Raw genomic sequence first — 20,296 nt, 5'->3', positions numbered from 1 at the left:
AATTCCCTCCCTAACAGTACTGTAGGTGTACCTACACTACATGGTCTGCAGCAGTTCAAGAAGGCAGTTCACCACCACCTTCTCAGGGGCAATTAGGGATGGGCAATAAATGCTGGCCTAGTCAGTGATGCCCACATTCCATAACCTTTATTTTTAAAAAAAACTTTGTGTGGCTTGGAGTCAGTCCCTTAATTTGAATGCCACTGGTGGCTTTACCACTAGTGGTGCACTTAAGGCACCTTACTATCCCCAGTGGTCATAAATTGTTTTGTAACATATGGCCACATCGAGGCACCACACTCTTCACAAGAATGAAATCCAGGTTTTCCTGGCCGTCTTTGTAAGGTGCACTGATCTCAATAGGCCTTCTACCGATGACAGCCAGGATGTGGGAACTCCCAGTGCTGGGATTCCTATCACTGGCTGTGCCTTTTGGCCTTGTAAAAAATGGAAATTGTCTCCACATGAATAGGCCCATGAAATTCCTAATGCCACTACACAGAAAAGTAGCTTCCCTTGATTGTCAGCCTGGTAAGACTGTGAGTGGCTGGCCCAGGAAGGTGCCAGTCTGATCCTTGGTCTGTGCTGAATTAGGTAATGTCTGCCAGGGACACTACAATGCACTTCCATGTTTCCAAGTTAGAGGGTGGAATCGTCCCAGATTTGCACTAAGTGCGGTAGTAGGCAGAAAAAAGGGTGTTTTACCTGCCGGCCACAATGGTGTCTTTTCGCTCCCTAACATCCCATTCTCACCTCATTAATTATGCAGCCACAGGAAACATGCCGTCTCACTGGTGGGCTGCTTCCAATTTGCCCACCATACCATTACCTCGCTGCTTCCTCATGCAGGGAGCCATATTTAAACTGCAGCACATTTCTCAATGCTTGCAGCCCAGGTGGGCATCGGTGAAGACATGGTCCCAAAAGCCAAGAAGAGTGCAGTTCCTTGATTCAGTGACACATCCCTGGGATGCCTTCTGAACACCGTAGAGATCTGCCACGATGTCCCCTACCCCCACTCTGGCTGCAGGAGGCCCATCAGTCTCACCATCTGGCTTGGGAGGCATAGAGTCATAGAGGTCTACAGCACAGAAAAAGGCCCTTTGGCCCATCGAGTCTGCGTCGGTCAAACAAGCACCTAACTATTCTAATCCCATTTTCCTGCACTAGGCCCATAGCCTTGTATGCCATGGCATTGCAAGTGAACATCTAAATACTTCTTAAATGTTATGAGGGTTTCTGCCTCAAACCACCCTTTCAGGCAGAGTGTTTCAGGTTCCCACCATCCTCTGGGTGAAAAAATTCTTCCTCACATCCCCTCTAAACCTCCTGCCCCTTACCTTAAATCTATGTCCCCTGGTTATTGATCCCTCCATCAAGGGGAAAAGTTCCTTCCTGTCTACCCTATCTTTGCCCCTCATAATTTTATACACCTCAATCATGTCCCCCCTCAGTCTCCTCTGCTCCAGGGAAAATAGCCCCAGTCTATCCAATCTCTCCTCATAACTAAAACTCTCCAGCCCAGGCAAAATCCTGGTAAATCTCCTCTGCACTCTCTCTAGAGCAATCACATCCTTCCTATAATACGGATTCCAGAACTGCATGCAATACTCTAGCTGTGGCCTAACCAGCATTTTATACAGTTCTAGCATAACCTCCCTGCTCTTATATTCTATGCCTCAGCTAATAAAGGAAAGTATCCCATATGACTTCTTAACCACCTTATCTACCTGTCCCGCTACCTTAAGGGACCGGTGGACACACACACCAAGGTCCCTCTGATCCTCGGTACTTCCCAGCGTCCTGTCACTCATCTTGTATTCCCATGCCTTGTTTGTCCTGCCCAAGTGCATCCCCCTCACACATATAAAAGCAGTGGCAGAGGCAATCAGTGCCAATACTGCACACAAGAGGTTGGCCATCCAGTGCAGGAAACGGATGAATGATCTCATCCGTGCCACCAGGGTAAGGCAACCATCTCATCACTCTAAACTCTCACGCTCACAAGGCCATCACACATTCACTGGCACCTCAAGGGGCATCATCACGGATTCTCTCACACACATCCTCACATCACCATCTGGCCTCATCTCCTCTGGAGACTGCCTCCTCAGCCCTCACCATCTTGAGGCCACTTGCACGATCAACATGTGCCGCCACACATCCCCTGGGATACCCCCCATTCCCCAGTACAGCACCCCCCCTGCAGCGTCTTCCCTTGCCTGAGGTCACTTCTCCCCCTTGCCCAAGCAAGCCCTAGTCCTGCCAATGAAAAGCCTCCCCTGCCTTATGGCTGGTCTGGTAGGTAGACACCTGACCGTGAGCCCATTTAAAAGTGATGCGGTGCTGCCTGTGAAGCCTGGCGCCAATAACTGTGAGTGCTGCCCGAAGCAAGGTAGGCAAACAAACCTTCAAGTCACGAGCAAAGTGCAGCTCGCCAGGTGCACATTGCTTATGTAGAGTTGTGAAACACATCGGCATGCAATCGTGCCGACATGCCTGGATGATCCAGTGTGAGGGGGATGATTCCGGCGAGCAGGGCTTATAATGATATGCAGGTGTATTAAAATGAAGTTCGCGACATCCGGCAGCAGGAAATGCGGCCTGCCATTGACAGGCGGAGTGGATGATCACAAACTGGTTTCACGATGATGATTTTTGGCCTTCCCGGCATGTCAACGGGCACGGAAAATTCCACCCTGAGAGTCAAAAATCTGTTTGTGTTTTTCCTCCTCATTGCTTTGCAAGCTCTCACTTGGAAATCAGGTGATGGCAGGATCTGGCCTGGTTATGAGGCTCAATGCAGTTGACTAGGCTGCTGACATGCACAATTTAGGTTCACATCATGAGAGGCCACTTAGAGAAGCTTTTGGACAACCACCACCACTGTGGAACAGTACCCTAGGAATGACCAAAGCTTTTGCCTGAGGAAATGGAAGAGGTCTCTCAGGGAATTGAGGGATATGGGGAGTGGGCAGAGAAGTGGAGTTGAGGCCAAAGGTCAGCCATGACCAGACTGAATGACGGAGCAGGTTCAAGGGGCCACATGGTCTACTCCCGCTCCTATTTCTTATATCCTTATGGCAAAATTAGTGAAAAAAAAGGAAGGGAAAAGGTCAGTTAGCCTAGACCAATATTTATATTGAAATCCATGTGCCCCACACAAAAAAATTTAAAACGTTCAGTGAACTGAGCAGACAACTAACTTCACGGAAAATATACGTAAAAATGAACTGCGACTAATCTAAAAGCTCATGGTAACAATGGATAGCTTTAGATTGTATTCAATGCTGCAATGTATAATGCTGCAAAGCTAAAAACTGGAATTTCAGAAGAAAGCTGCAGTAACAGCCGTTCTTCAGCACATTACTGGCATTAGTAATTAAACCATCAAGGATGGATGCAGCCTAAAAGCACGACAAAAAGGCAAGCATAAAAGAACAGGCTGCCCTTTTTCTTCGCTAACTTTTTGTGTAAATAGTGGAAACATGATGGATTTATAATGCTAATGTACAAAATGTCACCTGCAAAAGACATTGTTTTCTTCTCATGCTTACCTCTTTACTTGGATGCATTGGCTTTGTAAAGATGGTTTTCCAATATGACCACACGAACATGATGAAAAGCAAATGATAAAATACAAGGCAGACAACTAGAAGAAAGGAGACCACAAAAGAAACACAAGCATGATTCAGGTTGTCTAATAAAATACATTTCTAGATGATTTAGCAGGTCTTTCAGTTTTATCTTTTTAAGGTAAACTATTCCAAAAGGTCAAGGTTAATTCTGGTGATCTGATGATTAATAAAAACAAAATAAATATTCCTAACAGTGCAAATTCAGATACTTCTGCACTGAAGATTAACTTTACATATTTTTTTAATCCTTGACAAAACAAAACTGCGATTGTCTTAAGGAACCATTAGCCTACAGGCCTATGCATTCTTGTCATTTCTAAAGCCTGTTCAGAGTTTTCATTTCTGATTGGTCAATGTAACAATAAAAGCCCAATTTTCATAAACATATTATAACATATTATAATTTTTAATATCAAGATGCTTACCCGTCAGTATTAGAATTTTTTATTTCACTCCAACTTTCTAAGGAGATGATATATTCTGATATTTACACCAGAGGCCCATTTTCCTTTAATATCTTATATGAAGAGCTTGTTTTAAATTGCTGTTAATTCACCGACAACAACAACTTGTATTTATTTAGCACCTTTAAATGTAAAAGAATGTCCCAAGGTGCTCCACAGGAACGTTATAAAGCAAAATATGACGCTGAGCTGCATAAGGTGATATTGGGGCAGGTGACCAAAAGCTTGATCAAAGAGGAAGTTTTTAAGGAGTGCTTTATAGGAGGAAAGAGAGGTGGAGGGATTGAGCGAGGGAATTCCAGAGCTTAGGGCCCAGGCAGCTGAAAGTACGCCAGCAATGATAGAGCACTTAAAAATCAGGGATGCTTAAGAGGTTGGAATTGGAAAAGCACAAATATATCGGAGGGTTGTAGAGCTGGAAGGGATTACAGAAGTAGGGAGGGACAATGCCATTTAGAAACTTGAAAACAAAAATGAGAATATGAAAATTGAAGTATTGCTTAACCTGGAGCCAATGTAGATCAGTGAGCACAGGGGTAATGGGTGAACATGACTTGATGCAGCTAAGGACAGGGCAGCAGGGTCTGGGGTGACCTCAAGTTTACAGAGTTTAGAATGTGGGAGGCTGGCAAGAAGTAAGTTAGAATGGTCAAAGCTAGACATAACAAAGGCATGAATGAGTTTCAATAGCAGATGAGCCTCCTGACTTTTTTTTGTAGTTGTAACACTTCTTTCAGTAGAAATTTTTGATGTGCGTTATAGATGCTATTTTGGACAGTATACATTCTTTTGCAGCTTTATTGTTTCAGACCATGCTTGCTACAACATTCTACAGATTTAACAATTCTTCCACATGTACTAAATGCAATGTCACAATCCATTCTTAATAACAATTTCAATGGATTGCAAAGCAAGACAAATCCAAATGATAACACTGGTTATCATATGCTTATCATTATTATTTTCAGCTCTATGGTCATGTATAGTAAACCACAAAATGGAATTACTAAACTGTGAAGATTTTGAGAGAGACACACATGGGGCAACATTTTCCCCCCTGTTGGGGAGAAAAGTGCGGGAGCGGGCATGGGCGGGCGGTCCTCCGATTGGCGCCCTTAATTGGGGGCGTGCCGCCATTTTTCATGGGCGGGCCAATTAAGGCCTGCCCAGCGTGACGTCCGCACGGAAGCACTATGGGTGGGGGGGGAATGCCAAATGCGGAAGTGCACTCCTTCACGCGTGCACATGAAGGAGCGCTCCGATCTCCCTGAGACTAAGTGCTGCCTCAGGGAGATCGGTTCTCAAAGTGAAAAAGTTATTCTGTCAAAAATTTCATTTACCATCCATACGCCCTCATGTGACAACGTCACATGAGTTGGGACATGGACATAACTTTAAATAAAAGTGAATCTTAATTTTTTTAATTCAGCCATGAGACCTCATCCCACCCGTGGATGAGGTTTCATGCTTTTTCAGGTGGCTGCCAGTGCTCCCGACCTGCCCGCCAACCTTAGGGTTGGACAGGCAGGTCCACTAATTGGTTCAATTGTTTTTTGATTGGCCTCAATAGGCCGTTGACAGGTTGGCGGGCACACAGCTGACTCGGCTGTGCCCGTGCCGACCTGAAAATGCAAATGACGTGGGGTGACGTCGGGAGTTCCGCCTGACATCATTCCGTATCATTTTACGCGTCAGCGAGCAGGCCCCGCCCGCTTGCCAGCGGTAAAATTCTTCCCATAGTGGAAGAGAGGACAAAATGCAACTTACAGAATTCTGACCAACACTATTGGGTCACACCTAAGTTTGCTACACTAGTTGCTATGAACTTGTCCAAATTAAAGTGGCATTACCAGAAAATAATTTTAACCAAACTAAAATCGCAATCTTTTATGGTGCTTGGGTGGGTAAATATGTTCTCACAGAGACCTTCACTGCTACTGTCCCTCAGCCTCTGCACCGAGCAACTTCTCAGCACTGGAGATTTCAACCTCCATGTCAATTCATCATGCTCTCTCTCCTGAGTTTCATAAGAACATTAAAAAAATAGGAGCAAGAGCAGACCATATGGTCCATTGAGCCTGCTCCACCATTCAATCCGATCATGGCTGATCTTGGGCTTCAACTCCACTTTCCCGGCTGCTCCCATATCCCTTGATTCTCTGAAACACCAAAACTCTGTCTACCTAAGCCTCAAATATGTTCAATGATGGGCCATTCACAGCCCTCTGGGATAGAGAATACTAAAGAATTTCCTTTGAAGAAATGTCTCCTCATCTCAGTCCTAAATGATTGTCCTTTTATCCTGAGACTGTGTCCCAGTGTTCCTGATTCCCCAACCAAGGGAAACTCACTATCTACCCCGTCAAGCTACTTCAGAATCTTGTATGTTTCATGAGATTCCCTGTCTTCCGATCCTCCCTTAATTTTGTCCTCCAACTAAATGCTCCATCTGCATTCTCTTGACTTTGCCATCTCATGTGCCCTTGCTACACCCATCGTGTCAATTACAGATTTGATCACTTCCTTGTATCGCTTTCCAGCTGCATCCCCCTCCCAACACTACTTCCTTCTGTGTTTAATCCTGGAAAAATAATCTCTCTCAATTCCCTTATCACTGCAGTTTCTTCTAAGAATCCCCCCTTGGTCCTGAACTTGCATCTTTCTCTAGTTTTTCCCTTATCTCCCCTCATGCCTTCTCTGAGCTCATCTTTTCTAAAAGATCCACCTCCTGTTCCCTTGATCCTATTACCACTCACTGCTGACCATGAATTTCCTTTGCTGGCTTCCATGTTAGCAGCAAGTGATGGTCAGAGCTAAGTGATTCCATAACCAATAGATCAGATTTAAGCTCTGCAGTCCTGTCACATCCAGTTGTGAATGGTGGTGGACAATTAAACAACTCACTGGAGGAGGAGGCTCCACAAATATTCCCATCCTCAATGATGGGGGAGCTTAGCTCATCATTGCAAAAGATAAGGCTGAAGCATTTGCAATAATTTTCAGCCAAAAGTGCCGAGTGGATGATCCATCTCTGCCTCTTCCGGAGGTCCCCAGCGTCACAGATGCCAGTCTTCAGCCAATTTGATTCACTCCACGTGATGTCAAGAAACAGTTGAAAGCATTGGATGCTGCAAAAGCTATGGGCCCTGACAATATTCCAGCAACAGTACTGAAGACTTGTGCTCCAGAACTTGCCGTGCTCCTAGCCAAGCTGTTCCAGTACAGCTACAATGCTGGCATCTACCCGGCAATGTGGAAAATTGCCCAAGTATGTCCTGTACACAAAAAGCAGGACAAATCCAACCCAGCCAATTACCGCGCCATCAGTCTACTCTCAATCATTAGTAAAGTGATGGAAGGGGTCATCAACAGAGCCAACAAGAGGCATTAGCTTAGCAATAACCTGCTCATTGATATTCAGTTTGGGTTCCGCCAGGATCACTCAGCTCCTGACCTCATTACAGCTTTGATTCAAACATGGACAAAAGAGCTGAACTCCAGAGGCGAGGTGAGGGTGACTGCCCTTGACATCAAGGCAGCATTTGACCAGATGTTGCATCAAGTCCTAGCAAAACTGGGGTCAATGGAAATCAGGGGGAAAACTCTCTGCTGGTTGGAGTCATAACTAGCACAAAGGAAGATTGTTGTGGTTGTTGGAGGTCAGTCATCTCAGCTCCAGGACATCACTGCAGGAGTTCCTCAGGGTAGTGTCCTAGGCCCAACCATCTTCAGCTGCTTCATCAACATCCCTCCAACATAGGGTCAGAAGTGGGGATATTCGCTGATGATTGCACAATGTTCAGCACCATTCATGACTCCTCAGGTACTGAAACAGTCCATGTTCAAATGCAGCAAGACCTGGACAATATCCAGGTTTAAGCTGACAAGTGGCAAACAACATTTGCACCACACAAGTGCCAGGCAATGACCATTTCCAACAAGAGAGAATCTAATCAACGCTCCTTAACATTCAATGACAATGCCATCGCTGAATCCCCACTATCAACATCCTTACGGCTACCATTGACCAGAAATGGAACTGGACTAGCCATACAAATACTGTGGCTACAAGAGCAGGTCAGAGGTTAGGAAACCCGTGGCAAGTAACTCACCTCGTGATTCCCCAAAGCCTGTCCCCCATCTACAAGGCACAAGTCAGGAGTGTGATGGAACACTTCCCACTTGCTTGGATGAGTGCAGCTCTAGAAGGACAAGGGCAGCAGATAGATGGGAACACCACCACCTGGAAGTTGCCCTCCAAGCCACTCACCATCCTGACTTGCAAATGTGTTGCCGTTCCTTCACTGTCACTGGGTCAAAATCTTGGAACTCCCTTCCTAACAGCACTGAGAGTGTACCTACACCACATGGACTGCCGTGGTTCAAGAGGCAACTCACCAGTAACTCCTCAAGGGCAATTAGGGATGGGCAATAAATGCTGACCTAGCCAGTGACCCTCACATCCCATGAACAAATAAAAAAAAAACAGCTCAAAACCTCCCTGAGCAATGGAGAGAGACATGCATGCGTGTGTACTAGTTGAGAAGATGACATGGGTAGTGTTGATTCCTTAAGGCAAGGATGCTTAAGAACCCAAACGGGAATTAGCATTTGCAGTTGAATAATCATCTATGAGCTCTGATTTTTAATTAATTAATGAAGTAATACAATTCAGAATATCAGTCCTGATTTTAACTGAACACGCCCTGTGGGAATGCAGCAGTTTTGAATTGATTCCAATTTTATTTTAATATTGTATTAAATAGAAAATATAAATCCAATGGGGAGTTTAACAATTGTCTGATCTAAACTCTCCCCCGTTGCTGCCTGATGTTTCAGGTTAAAATCAGAGATACCTTTTTATATTATTAAGTCTTGTACGATAAATAATTGGGAACTAAACACTTACCTTTTTCACCAATATTTTTCATGGACGCTGTCAGAAAATGAAAAAAAGAGATAAATTAGAAAAAGACAAAACAGGATGCATTGTACATATCATTTAGAAGTTTTTTGCATTTTCTGGAACAAGGTATCTTCGATCATGTCCTGTTAGATTTTTATCCTCACCCTTCAGTTTGCAAGTTATTTGTGCTGCAAGTTCCTGGAGGTATGAGGTCCCAGGTTGAAGATTAAGTTGATTGTTTTGGCATTGCATTTCTTCTTCCTTTGCCACTGTCACAGGCCTTTTAGGTAGAGATTTATGGGCGTGGATTTTAGCCCAGAGGCAATTTCTGTGCAGGCAGCAGGGGTGGGTATTGTGAGGTCAGGAAGCTTGGAAGCATGGGTTTCCCAAATGCATGCAGTTTTTAACAGCTGGTACAACTATGAGGTTTAAGGTTATTATATTTTGTGACGGTAGCTTTAAATTTTGGGTAAATGAAGGGGGTTATGTGACTTGTTCTGTCATCTGCCTGACAGCCACTGGGTGGTTTAATTTTTAGAGATCAAAGGAAGGCTGAGATTGTTTTACTGTGAAGAAGATGCAAGATATTTAAACTTGGAGATTAAGGCAGTAGTCTCCGAGTTTACAATGAGTAATATCTGAGCCTCCAAAAGTTGCAGAAAGGTGTTGAAGATACCAGGTTATAAAGCTTTGTGTTGTAAACTGTTCATTGACTCCTAAGATGAAAGATAGTTGGAGTCAAAGATAGCTGATTAGCATTTCTACCTGAATGCAAGGTTAATGTGTTTACACCTTGCCATGGGAAAAAGAGGGCAGTGGAAGCCATTTTTTGCGGTCAGTGCAGGCTTCCTTACAAATCAATGAATCTTATAGACAGACAGCAGTTCTGTGCAGTCAGCAAAGAGAAGTGGCTGCTTGGCTTTGCACAGCCAGATGTGGGAGACAGATGATCTCTAGTCAAAGAGATGCATCCTTCTAAGGATTCCAGGTGATTTCTTCTGGCATGGCCAGGGGAGGAGGAATCATTGGAGCAGCCTTTACTGCTGGTGGTGGATTTAAGGAACTCTCCAAAACTGAAGAGTGAGCCTGGAGGTGGTCACTCAAAGTTACTACTCTGTGAACAGGGATACAGAAACCCATTGGAAGCTGGGAGTAACGTGGACTGTTTGCTCAAAGGACTGTAATTCTGTGGAGAGTGTGACGGGTGATAAGAATACAAGAGGAATGTCACTTTCTGTAGTTTCAAGTGTAGGTTGCCTACAAAAAGAGAAATATTTAGTCTATTGCGGTCTTTTAGTCATTTGGTACAGTAACAGTTTTAAAATATTTCATAAACGCTTTAATCACAGAAAATGGTTCATCTTCATGGACTAAGAACATACTGGGGGAATTTGTGTTTTTAAAAGACACTGTCCCTAAAAGGGTTAATACAAGGACTCTGGTTGCTGCTGTTATTGGAAAAGATAGCATTTTACAAGAAAAGTTAATTAAGCAGTTTTAAAGAAGCTGGAAACCTCTTGACCCAGGTGGACTGTTTACAAAAGTGGTTTATGGCTTTGAAAAAAAAACATGCCTGGAAAATTGTTTAAAAGCTGGCTTTAGTTTTGCTTTTGGAGGAAAAAAGATCAACTGCTTGGGTAAAGAACGTACTAGCTCCTGAAGCTCCAGACCCAGTCCCAAAGCAGAGAGTGAATGAATTTACTCTGAAATTGCTCTATGTTCTAAAATTGACTGACTGCAAGTTTTCCTCGAGTCTGCCTGAAAGGTAGTACAAGAGTCCTTGATTGTTTTCCCACCGTATAACCCAGATGCCATTTCAAGGACTCCACCATCTAGCCTTTTCCCTTGAATCATTTTTCACCTTTTGGTAGAATTCCTCTATTTTATTATTTTTTATGGTGTGTGTGCGTGTGTGAGAGAGAGAGAGAGAGTGTATTAGGATATTTAGAAAGAGTTTTATACTTTCACATTTCATACTGTATGTTAATAAGCTTTGCCTTCTACTTGACAGGTCTGGTTTTCTAACAAACTAATAATTTTGTTCTTTATTAAAGAAACCTGGGCATTGAATAGTCAATCTGAAATTCATAGGTAAAGTACATATTTGGTCATATGGCTAGCTGGAGAAATCACTTAAATATATGTGAGACCCGTGGAGTAGTGGAACTAGAGACAGACAGTGTACTCCTCCCATCTCGGTCGTAACAAACTTAAAACTGTTGTTGGGTCATTCTTTTAGGTATCAACTGGAAGTTTGAATCTCACGTTAAAACATAAAAAGTAAAGAAACAGGAGCAAGAGTAGGCCATTCAGCCCTTCCAGCCTGCTCCGCCATTAAATGAGATCATGGCTGATCTTCCTGCACTATCCCTGTATTTCTTGTTGTTTTTAATATGTAGAAATCTAGTGATCTCAGTCCTGAACATACTGAACGACTGAGCCTCCACAGCCCTCCAGGACAGAAAATTCCAAACATTCATCACCCTCTGAATGAAGAAATATTTCCTCACTTCAATCCTAAGTGGCCCTTTATTCTGAGACTGTTCTAGAACCCCTGCAAGAACCCCCACCCCGCCAAAGCCAGGGGAAACACCCTTCCTGCATCTACCTTGCCGATCCCTATAAGAATGCTGTATGGCTGAATGAGATCACCTCTCATTCTTCTAAACTCTTCTAAACTCCAGAGAATAAAGGAACAGTCTATTTATTCTTTCCTCATAGAACAATCCCTCCATCTCAGGAATTAATTTAGTGAACCTTTGTTGCATTCCCTCTATGGCAAGTATATCTTTCCTTAGGTGAGGAGCCAAAACTGCACAGAATACTCCAGGTGCAGCCTCACCAAGGCTCTATGTAATTGCAGTATGACACCTTTACTCCTATACTCAAATCCTCTTGTAATTAAGGCCAAAGTACCATTTGCCTTCTTAATTACTTGCTGTACCTGCATGTTAGCTTTCAGTGACTCAAGAACAAGGACACCCAAGTCCCTTCCAAGTTCAACATTTCCCAGGCTCTCATCATTTAAGAAATACTCTGTATTTCTGTTTTCCTTCCCAAAGTGGATAACCTCACATAATCTCCACAGTGTATTCCATCTGCCAAATTTTTGCCCACTTGCTTAGCCACTCCAAATCCACTTAATGCATCTTTGCATTCTCCTCACATTCACTTCCATCTAGCTTTGTGTCATCTGCAAACTTGAAAATATTACATTTAATCCACACATCCAACACAGTGATATAGATTGTGAATAACTGGGGCCCAAGCACTGATCCTTGTGGTACCCCAATTAGCAATGGCCTGTTAACCTGAAAACGACCCATTTATTCCTGTTTTCTGTCCGTTAACCAGTTCTCAATCCATGTAAGTATATTATCCCCAATCCCATGTGCTCTAATTTTGTTTACCCACCTCTTGTGTGTGACCTTATCGAAAGCTTTTTGAAAATCTAAATATACCACATCCAATGGTTCCCCTTTATCTATTTTGCTAGTTACACCCTCAAAAAACTCCAACAGGTTTGTTAAACATGATTTCCCTTTCATAAATCCATGTTGACTCTGCCCAATCCTGCCACTTTTTTTAAGTGTCCTGTTATTACATCCTTTAAGATAGATTCTAGCATTTTCCCTGCTACTGTTGTCAGGCTATCAGGTCTGTAGTTCCCTATTTTCTCTCTCCCTACTTTCTTAAATAGTGGGGTTTCATTTGCCACCTTCCAACCTGCAGGAACCAGTCCAGAGTCTATAAAATTTTAAAAGATGACCACCAATGCATCTACTATCTCTACAGCCACTTCTTTCAACATCCTGGGACGTGGATCATCAGCTCCAGGGGATTTACCTACTTTAAGTCCCATTAATTTCTCTAGTACTTATTTTTACGAATATTGATATCTTGCAGTTCCTCGTTTACACTAGTCCCTTGATTCTCCATTATTTCTTGGAGTTTTTAAAATAATTTTCCTCCGTTAAGACACACACCAAGGCCGAATTTTCCGGTCCTGTTGGCATTGGGCGTCATGTCAGGCGGACGGGGCAGGACAATATGGCGAGAAGGCCAAAAATCAGTTTTATGCCATTGTGAAATCAGTTTGGAATCATCCGCTCCATGCGTCAATGGCAGGCCACGTTTCCTGCTGCTGCACTTGGGAACTTTAGCATCTCATTATAAGCCCTGCTCGCTGGAATCATCCGCTCATGGCAAAATTACCACCCACATCGGCGTGACTTCAGAACGGCCGGCTTCACGACTGCCTTTAAAAGGCACGCACCTGGCCAGCTGAACTTTGATGGGAACTCGGAGGTGTGTGTACACAACCTTGTGCAGTGCTCGCAAGCATCACCCGTAGGACATCAAGGAAGAGGCGCTGCGCATTTGCAGGGGGCACAGGCAAGTCGCTTTTTCCTGGCTAACTATCAGTGTGGTGCTGGGGCAAGGGCTCCAATGCGGGTCAGTTGGGGGTGTGGTGGGGTACAAGGTAGCACAGGCTGAAGGAAGTACACAAGCACATGCCGGGGAATGGGGCAGGGGTGGTTGGGGGTCGGGGGGAGATGGTGAGGGAAGCAGCCACATACTTGGAAAGCTGGTCTAGTAGTGAACATTCTTCCCTGGCTGAGACTGTTCAACTGCAGCTTCATTAACATGCTTGGAGTCAGTCCTCTGAAGCATTTCCACCTACTCAAGCAATGCAAAAGCATGAAAGTGCCACCAAATGCTCCAGAAATTTTCACCCGTCATGCGCAAACCACAAATTAATGTGTGCTTTAGGGGGCAGCAGAACAAATGGCCAACTGGGCAAGTTGGCCATGACGCAGTAACTGGTGAAGGCACTCACAGCCCCTTGCAATGTCTTTATTGAGTTTTGGACCAGTATCCCTCAAGGTTCAAGCTAACAATGCAGCCTTGCAGTGTGGGTTAGGAGAATGCCTGCACCTGAGCTGAGAGCACAGCATGCAGTCCAGTGGTCGAAGCTGCCGCCAATCGGTCAAGTGGAGTGGGCCGGAGGTGGGTGGGGTTTTGGACAGCCCACTACACACTGGCGGCCAGCACTCTCCTGCATGCATGAAGGGGCCTTCAGGCTTAAACAAGAGATGTTCTTAGGACACTATGCTAACCCACGTGTCTCTCTTTGATCCTGCAGGAAGAGAACATCAGGATCATGGAGCCTGGTGATTTAATGGTATGCCTCATGGCTAACGGACAGTAGAGAAGAAGAGAGCTGTGGAGGCGCCTGGCTTAGCAAAGGGAGGAGCACCTCCCTCGAGATGAAGGGATGGCAGGGACTGCTGCACACGCAGCTGAAGATCCAGAGTCATCGCTTGTAGGCGATGTCTATATACTGTGATTGTCATTCCTGCAGATGACTGAGAACCGGTGTCACTGAAGACTGCGCATGTCTAGGGAGTTGGTTGGTCACATATGCCACCTGTTGCAGGCTTGGTGCCACAGGGACATGGAGAGCATCCACTGCCAGTGGCTGCGAAAGTGACCGCAGCGCTCAATTTTTATGCCAGTGGCTCCGTCCAGGGCTCCACAGGTGACCTGTGTGGTATCTCGCAAGCCTCCACATACAAGTGTATCCAGGTCACGGACGCTATGTTCGCTAAGGCACAGAGCTTTGTGCATTTCACCCGGGATCAGGAAAGCCAGGAAGCAAGAGCGATGGGGTTTGCGCAGGTCATAGGTTTTCCACAGGTGCAGGGTGTCACTGACTGCACTCACATGGTGCTTACATCTCCATGGCAACAAGCAGTCAACTACGTTCACCACAAGGGCTTCCATTCGCTGAATATCAGCTGGTGTGCGGCCACCACAAAAACATTCTGTAGGTCTGCACATGACTCCCAGGGAGTGTCCACGACTCCTACATCCTTCACAGGTCTCAGATCCCTGACACCTTCCAGGGTCCGGAGATGCTGCAGGGTTGGCTCCTTGGCGACAAGGACTACCCACAGAGGACGTAGCTGATGATGCCTGTATGGTGGCCTCAGACTATAGCAGTGTGACAGTACAACAAAGCTCATGCCGCAACCCGGACTTTGGTGGAGCAAATGCTAGGCATCTTGAAAATGAGGTTCTGGTGCCTTGACAGGTCAGGTGGAGCACTGCATTACAGTCCCCAGAGGGTGTGGAGCACCATCATAGCTTGCTGAGTGCTCCACAACCTGGCGCTGCAACGGGGGAAGGACCTGGCTGAGGAGGAGATGGAGGAGCTCCATGTTTCCTCCGATGAGGAGGACGTTGAAGAGGATGACCGTGATGAGGTCCTCGAAAGCGAGGATGTGGCAATGTAGTCATCGCAATGGCCAGACGAGGCAGGTGCGCTCGGGAGGCCCTCAGATGCAAGATTTGAGGAGGGTAATGACAAGATGCAGTGAGGACAGTCCTGACATCCTTACCTTGCATCTGTGAACGTTTAACGCCTGTGTGACTGATGGCAGCGCAGATACACTCAACGCTCAGGCTCATGTCATGGAGACACATTGGAGGCTCGAATAGTTGCTACATTCCATGATGTCGACATGCAGTGAAGACACTCCATAAATCTTCACATAGCCTCTGTGGATGTCTGACTCCTGTCTGGCCGAGGACAGCTCACTTGCGCTCCGTGATCAGGGTCATATAATGGAGATGCAGCTGTGAAACTTTAAATCCATTTGACGCTTTGTCAGCCTTCCGCACCTGAGACCTTCAGCAGCACACAGTCACCGGTCACAGATGCTGAAGAGAGGAGTGCCAGCCTCATCTCAAAGGTGCTGAGAAAACACAGAGAGAATGATGGAACTCTATGACGCCTGCCCACGATATTCTGACAGCAATGACAAGCATCATCAAGGTGCAGGCATCAGTAATATGTCCAGTGAGTGTGAAGCTGGGCCATCACTTTGGTCTGAAGGTTACACACTGCACAGGGAAGAGGCCCTGGACTGAGACACCTGCCCTTACCTTATGCAGGAACCAAGGTTTCACATCTGAGTGATACAATCACTGCTCATCAGAACAAGGAGCCACAGGCAGGGAGACATTCTTCCCGTTACCACACAGTTCAAATCTGGGAAGATTCTGCCCCAAGTATTTGTTTAGTTTCTGTGCCATTTCCTTGTTCCCCATTATAAATTATCCTGACTGGCTTGTAATGGACCCACATCTGTTTTTCTTAATCTTTCCCTTATTACATACCTAAAGAAAATTTATTTACAATGGTGAACATTATGTACAAGTGATTAACACCCATTCCCCAGGTGTGCAACTACATCTTCTTAACCTTCCTAGCTCTGCAGCTACGTTTTGGTGCTCCCCTGATATCCACAGTGGAGGCAGTCTGCTGACTGCTACACCCTGCCTGTGATGACCTTGGCGGGCATCCTCTGGAGGGCCGAGACCTGTAGGGCCCTAGCCTGCTTTCAGGGTCCTGCTGTGCGGCTGTGGCATCCTCCTCAGCCTGTGGAGTTGGAGCTGCTGGGGTCACAGGAAGAGGGGATTCAGATGGGTCAGACACTCCCGGAGTCACCTGGGTGGATGGCCCCGGGGAGTGCGCCTGCTGATCCTCCTCCCTATGAATGCCCAAGGGCCCCTGGAGGCCCCTGGCTGACACCTTGAAGAGAAGGGGAAGCTGGAGTGACATTAAGCTGCCCAGCACCCCTCTCGCGTTGACACTGTTGGAGGCCAACTATGGCGTCAGCGATGGAGTTCAGCCCGCGCAGCTGCGCAGGAATCATGTCCTGGACCAAGGCTCCATGGCAGCCACCACCCTACCAGTGTTGATCTTGGTGCGTTGGCATGCTGGCGCCATTACCTCAGCCTGAAAGCGGATGGAATCTTCCATCATGCCTTGCATTCTGAGGAGTGGAGGGGACATCTCTTCCTGATGTTCCTGAGCTTGTCTTTGCAGCTCCAGCAACTGAGGTATGACCGAGTCCAGAGGCTCCTCAGCTGACTCAGACTCAGCAGATTTCTGGCCTCCAGCAGTCCTCAGAGTGCCAGGGACCTGGGAAGTCACTGCCGCCGCCTGCTGTGGATCAGACAGTGTGAGGTGCTCACCAGATTGTAACCCCGAGGCTACTCTGGAACTAGGTCCCGTCAAGGTGTGTGTTGGACTGGCGGAGGGTGTGGGTGAGCACTGTGATGGGTCTTCAATTAGGGTTTCATCAGATTCTTCTTCTGAGGTTTTGCGGCTTGAGTCAAGGACCTGGCTCGGGGACCCCTTCGGCTGCTTCCTAGATATGCCTGCGAAAGCAAGGAGAGATAATTAGTGCATGGTGGGGACTGCGGAACAGGACACATCACTCACAGCGTGCTTGTCTGATGGATGTTGCACAGCTGGATCCTCACTTGGTTGAGCACCGCTGACCTGTCCACAGGAACGGTCCAGATCATCACCAGCCAGCTAGGTGACTCTATTTTCAAAGTCTGTGAGGACCTTGATGTCGGGCATTCCTCCACCAGTCTACACCCTCTCCCTTTTGTTGCGTGCCAGCTTGTCCTGCATGAATATAATTGGATAGGGTGTAAGCGGGACATCTGCCAGGCCAGATGATAAGAATGCCTGGCATGTGTGTTGGTGGTGAATAGTGCCATGGATGGGATAAGGATACGATCTGCAGGGCAGTTGAAGGTGCATGTGAGACAGTGAATGTTGATGTCCCTTGAACTGGCAGTGAGTGAGATCCTTGTGGATGTGTGATGGGTTTGAGAGTGTGTGAGTTGAGAGTGATGAGAAGAGTGACTTACCCTGCTAGAATGAAGGAGATCATTCATCACTGCACTGGGTGCCTGTCCTCTTTTGAAGGGCATTGGCATTAACCACTGCTGCCACCGCCTCCCAAGCTGGATTGATGACCTTGCTTGTGGGTCTTTGCCCAGAGCAGGGGTAGAAACTTCATGGCAGGCCTCCACTGTGTCCAATAGGCACCTGAGGAGGCATCGCTACATTTGGGGGCAGCATGTTTCCTCTGTTTGGCAGCCATGACTTTCCAATGGCTTCCGATCCCTTAGAGAGTTCTAGCTCTGTGCAGGGGCACCCTTTAAATATGGCGTCCGGGTTTCTGAAGACCAGAGTTGATGGCGGGGCAGGCGAGTCAGGGGCCACCCCGCCCCCAATCCAGCACATTTCCCAGGACTACATTATTAATGAGGCAGAACACGCCGGGAATGGGATGATACAACACGAAAACCCATGGCTGGCAGGTAAAATATATTTTTCCCCACCTGTTACCACATTTAGTGCAAATCTGGAATGATCCACCCCAAGTATTTGTTTAGTTTCTGTGCCATTTTCTTATTCCCCATTATAAATTATCCTGACTCGCTTGTAATAGACCCACATCTGTTTTTGTTAACCTTTTCCTTTTTACATACCTGAAGAAGCTTTTACAGTCAAATTTTATGTTTCTCACTAGTTTATTATCATATTCTATGTCCCCTTGTTAATCTTTTTCCTGGCCTTCCTTTGCAGAATTCTAAAATGCTCCCAATTCTCAGGCTTCCCATTTTTTTGGCAACTTTGTATGCCTGTTCCTTTGAGCTAATACAATCCTTGATTTCTTTTGTTAGCCACGGTTGGAATACTTCCCTTGCTGGGTTTTTGTGCATTAAAGGAATGTATGTTGTAAACTATGTATTCGGTCTTTAAATGTTAGCCATTGCCCGCCTATCGTCATACATTTTAACGTAGCTTCCCAATCTACCATAGCTAATTTGCCCCCCATACTTGCATATTTTTCTTTGTTTAGTTTTAAGACCCTAGTCTCTGTTTGAATGACATTACTTTCAAACTAAATGTAAAATTCCATCATATTATGGTCACTCTTTCCTAAAGGCTCCTTTACAACAAGATTATTAATTAGCCCTTTTTCATTGCACAATATTAGATCTAAAATAACCCATTCCCTCATTGGTTCTTTCAATATACTACTCTCGAAAACCATCTTGTATACATTCCAAGAATTCTTCCTCCACAACATTATTACTAATTAGATTTACCCAATCTATATGTAGATTGAAATCACCCCTGATTTTGGTATTACCCTTGTTACATGGACCTCTAATTTCCTGATTTATACTGTGATTTACATTACCACTGCTTTTTGTTGGCCTATAAACAACTCCCACAAATGTGTTTTTGCCTTTTGCTGTTTCTTAGTTCCATCCAAACTGATTCTACATCCTGACCTTTAGAACTAATTGCATCTCTCACTACAGTATTAATGCATTTTTTAATTAATAGAGCTACCCCACCAGCTTGTCCTAATTTCCTGTCCTTCCTGAACATTATGTACTCTTGGATATTCAGGTCCCAGCTTTGGTTTCCTTGCAGCCACGTCTCTGTAATGGCGATCAGGTCATACTTATAAATTTCTATTTGAGCTGACAGTTCATCTGTTTTATTGTGAATGCTGCCGGCATTCAGAGACAGTACCCTTAATTCAGTTATTTAACTGTTTTTGTAAAATCTGTCCCTATCTGCTGACACACTCTTAAGTTTGCAAACACTGCCCCTTCCTGCCATATTCTGATTATCATTACCTTTATTTCTACCTTGATCTATTGCCTTGCCATTTTCCTTTAATTTACTCAGTCTTCCTCTACATTATCCCTTCCCCCTCTAGTTAGTTTAAAGCCCTCTCTACCTCCCTAATTATACGACTCACTAGGACACTGGTCCCAGCACAGTTCAAGTGAAGACTGTCCCAGCAATACAGCTCCCACTTTCCCCAGTACTGGTGCCAGTGCCCCATGAATCGAAACCCATTTCTCCCACACCAATCTTTGAGCCACTCATTCATCTCTCTAACCTTATTTACCTTAAGCCAATTTGCATGTGGCTCAGGTAATATTCCAAAGATTATTACCTTTAGGTTCTGCATTTTATTTTTGTGCCGAGCTCCTCATAATCTCTGTGCAGAATGCCTTTCCTAATCTTACCTATGTCGTTGGTACCTACAGGGACCATGGCCACTGGATCCTCCCACTCCCACTGCAAGTTCCTCTCCAGGCCAGAGCAGATATTCTGAACCTCAGCACCAGACAGGCAACACAGTCGTCTGGACTCATGGTTTCAACTGCGGAGAACAGTATCTATTCCCTGACTATACTGTTTCCTATTACTACCACATTCTTCTTTGGTCCACCCAGTTGAAATGGTGCCATGATCAGTCCACTCATCCACCTTGCAGTCCTTTTCCTCATCTACACAGGTAGCAAGCACCCCCGCATCTGTTGGACAAAGTCAGGGGCTGAGGCTCCTCCATCACTACATGCTGGTTCCCCATACCTGCCTGACT

The 20,296-nt window shown here is 45.5% G+C and overlaps 1 protein-coding gene across 3 annotated transcripts in view; it reads right to left on the bottom strand.

Moving 5' to 3' along the window:
* Positions 1-20,296, bottom strand: part of zdhhc2 (zDHHC palmitoyltransferase 2) — a 183,878-nt gene that overhangs the window by 110,633 nt on the left and 52,949 nt on the right. For all 3 annotated transcript variants that reach the window (XR_013577521.1, XM_078548420.1, XM_078548406.1), the window contains exons 2-3: positions 9,012-9,038; positions 3,558-3,652 (exon numbers count right to left, since the gene is read on the bottom strand). Coding sequence is in view for 2 of the 3 variants with exons in the window: in XM_078548420.1 (XP_078404546.1) it covers positions 3,558-3,652; positions 9,012-9,038 (122 nt within the window). In the remaining variant the exon portion in view is untranslated. The remainder of the gene's footprint in view (positions 1-3,557; positions 3,653-9,011; positions 9,039-20,296) is intronic.

Source organism: Cetorhinus maximus, chromosome 1 (assembly GCF_964194155.1).
Source record: "Cetorhinus maximus chromosome 1, sCetMax3.hap1.1, whole genome shotgun sequence".
Classification (NCBI taxonomy): domain Eukaryota; kingdom Metazoa; phylum Chordata; class Chondrichthyes; order Lamniformes; family Cetorhinidae; genus Cetorhinus; species Cetorhinus maximus.
This window is presented reverse-complemented; position numbering and strand designations above follow the sequence as displayed.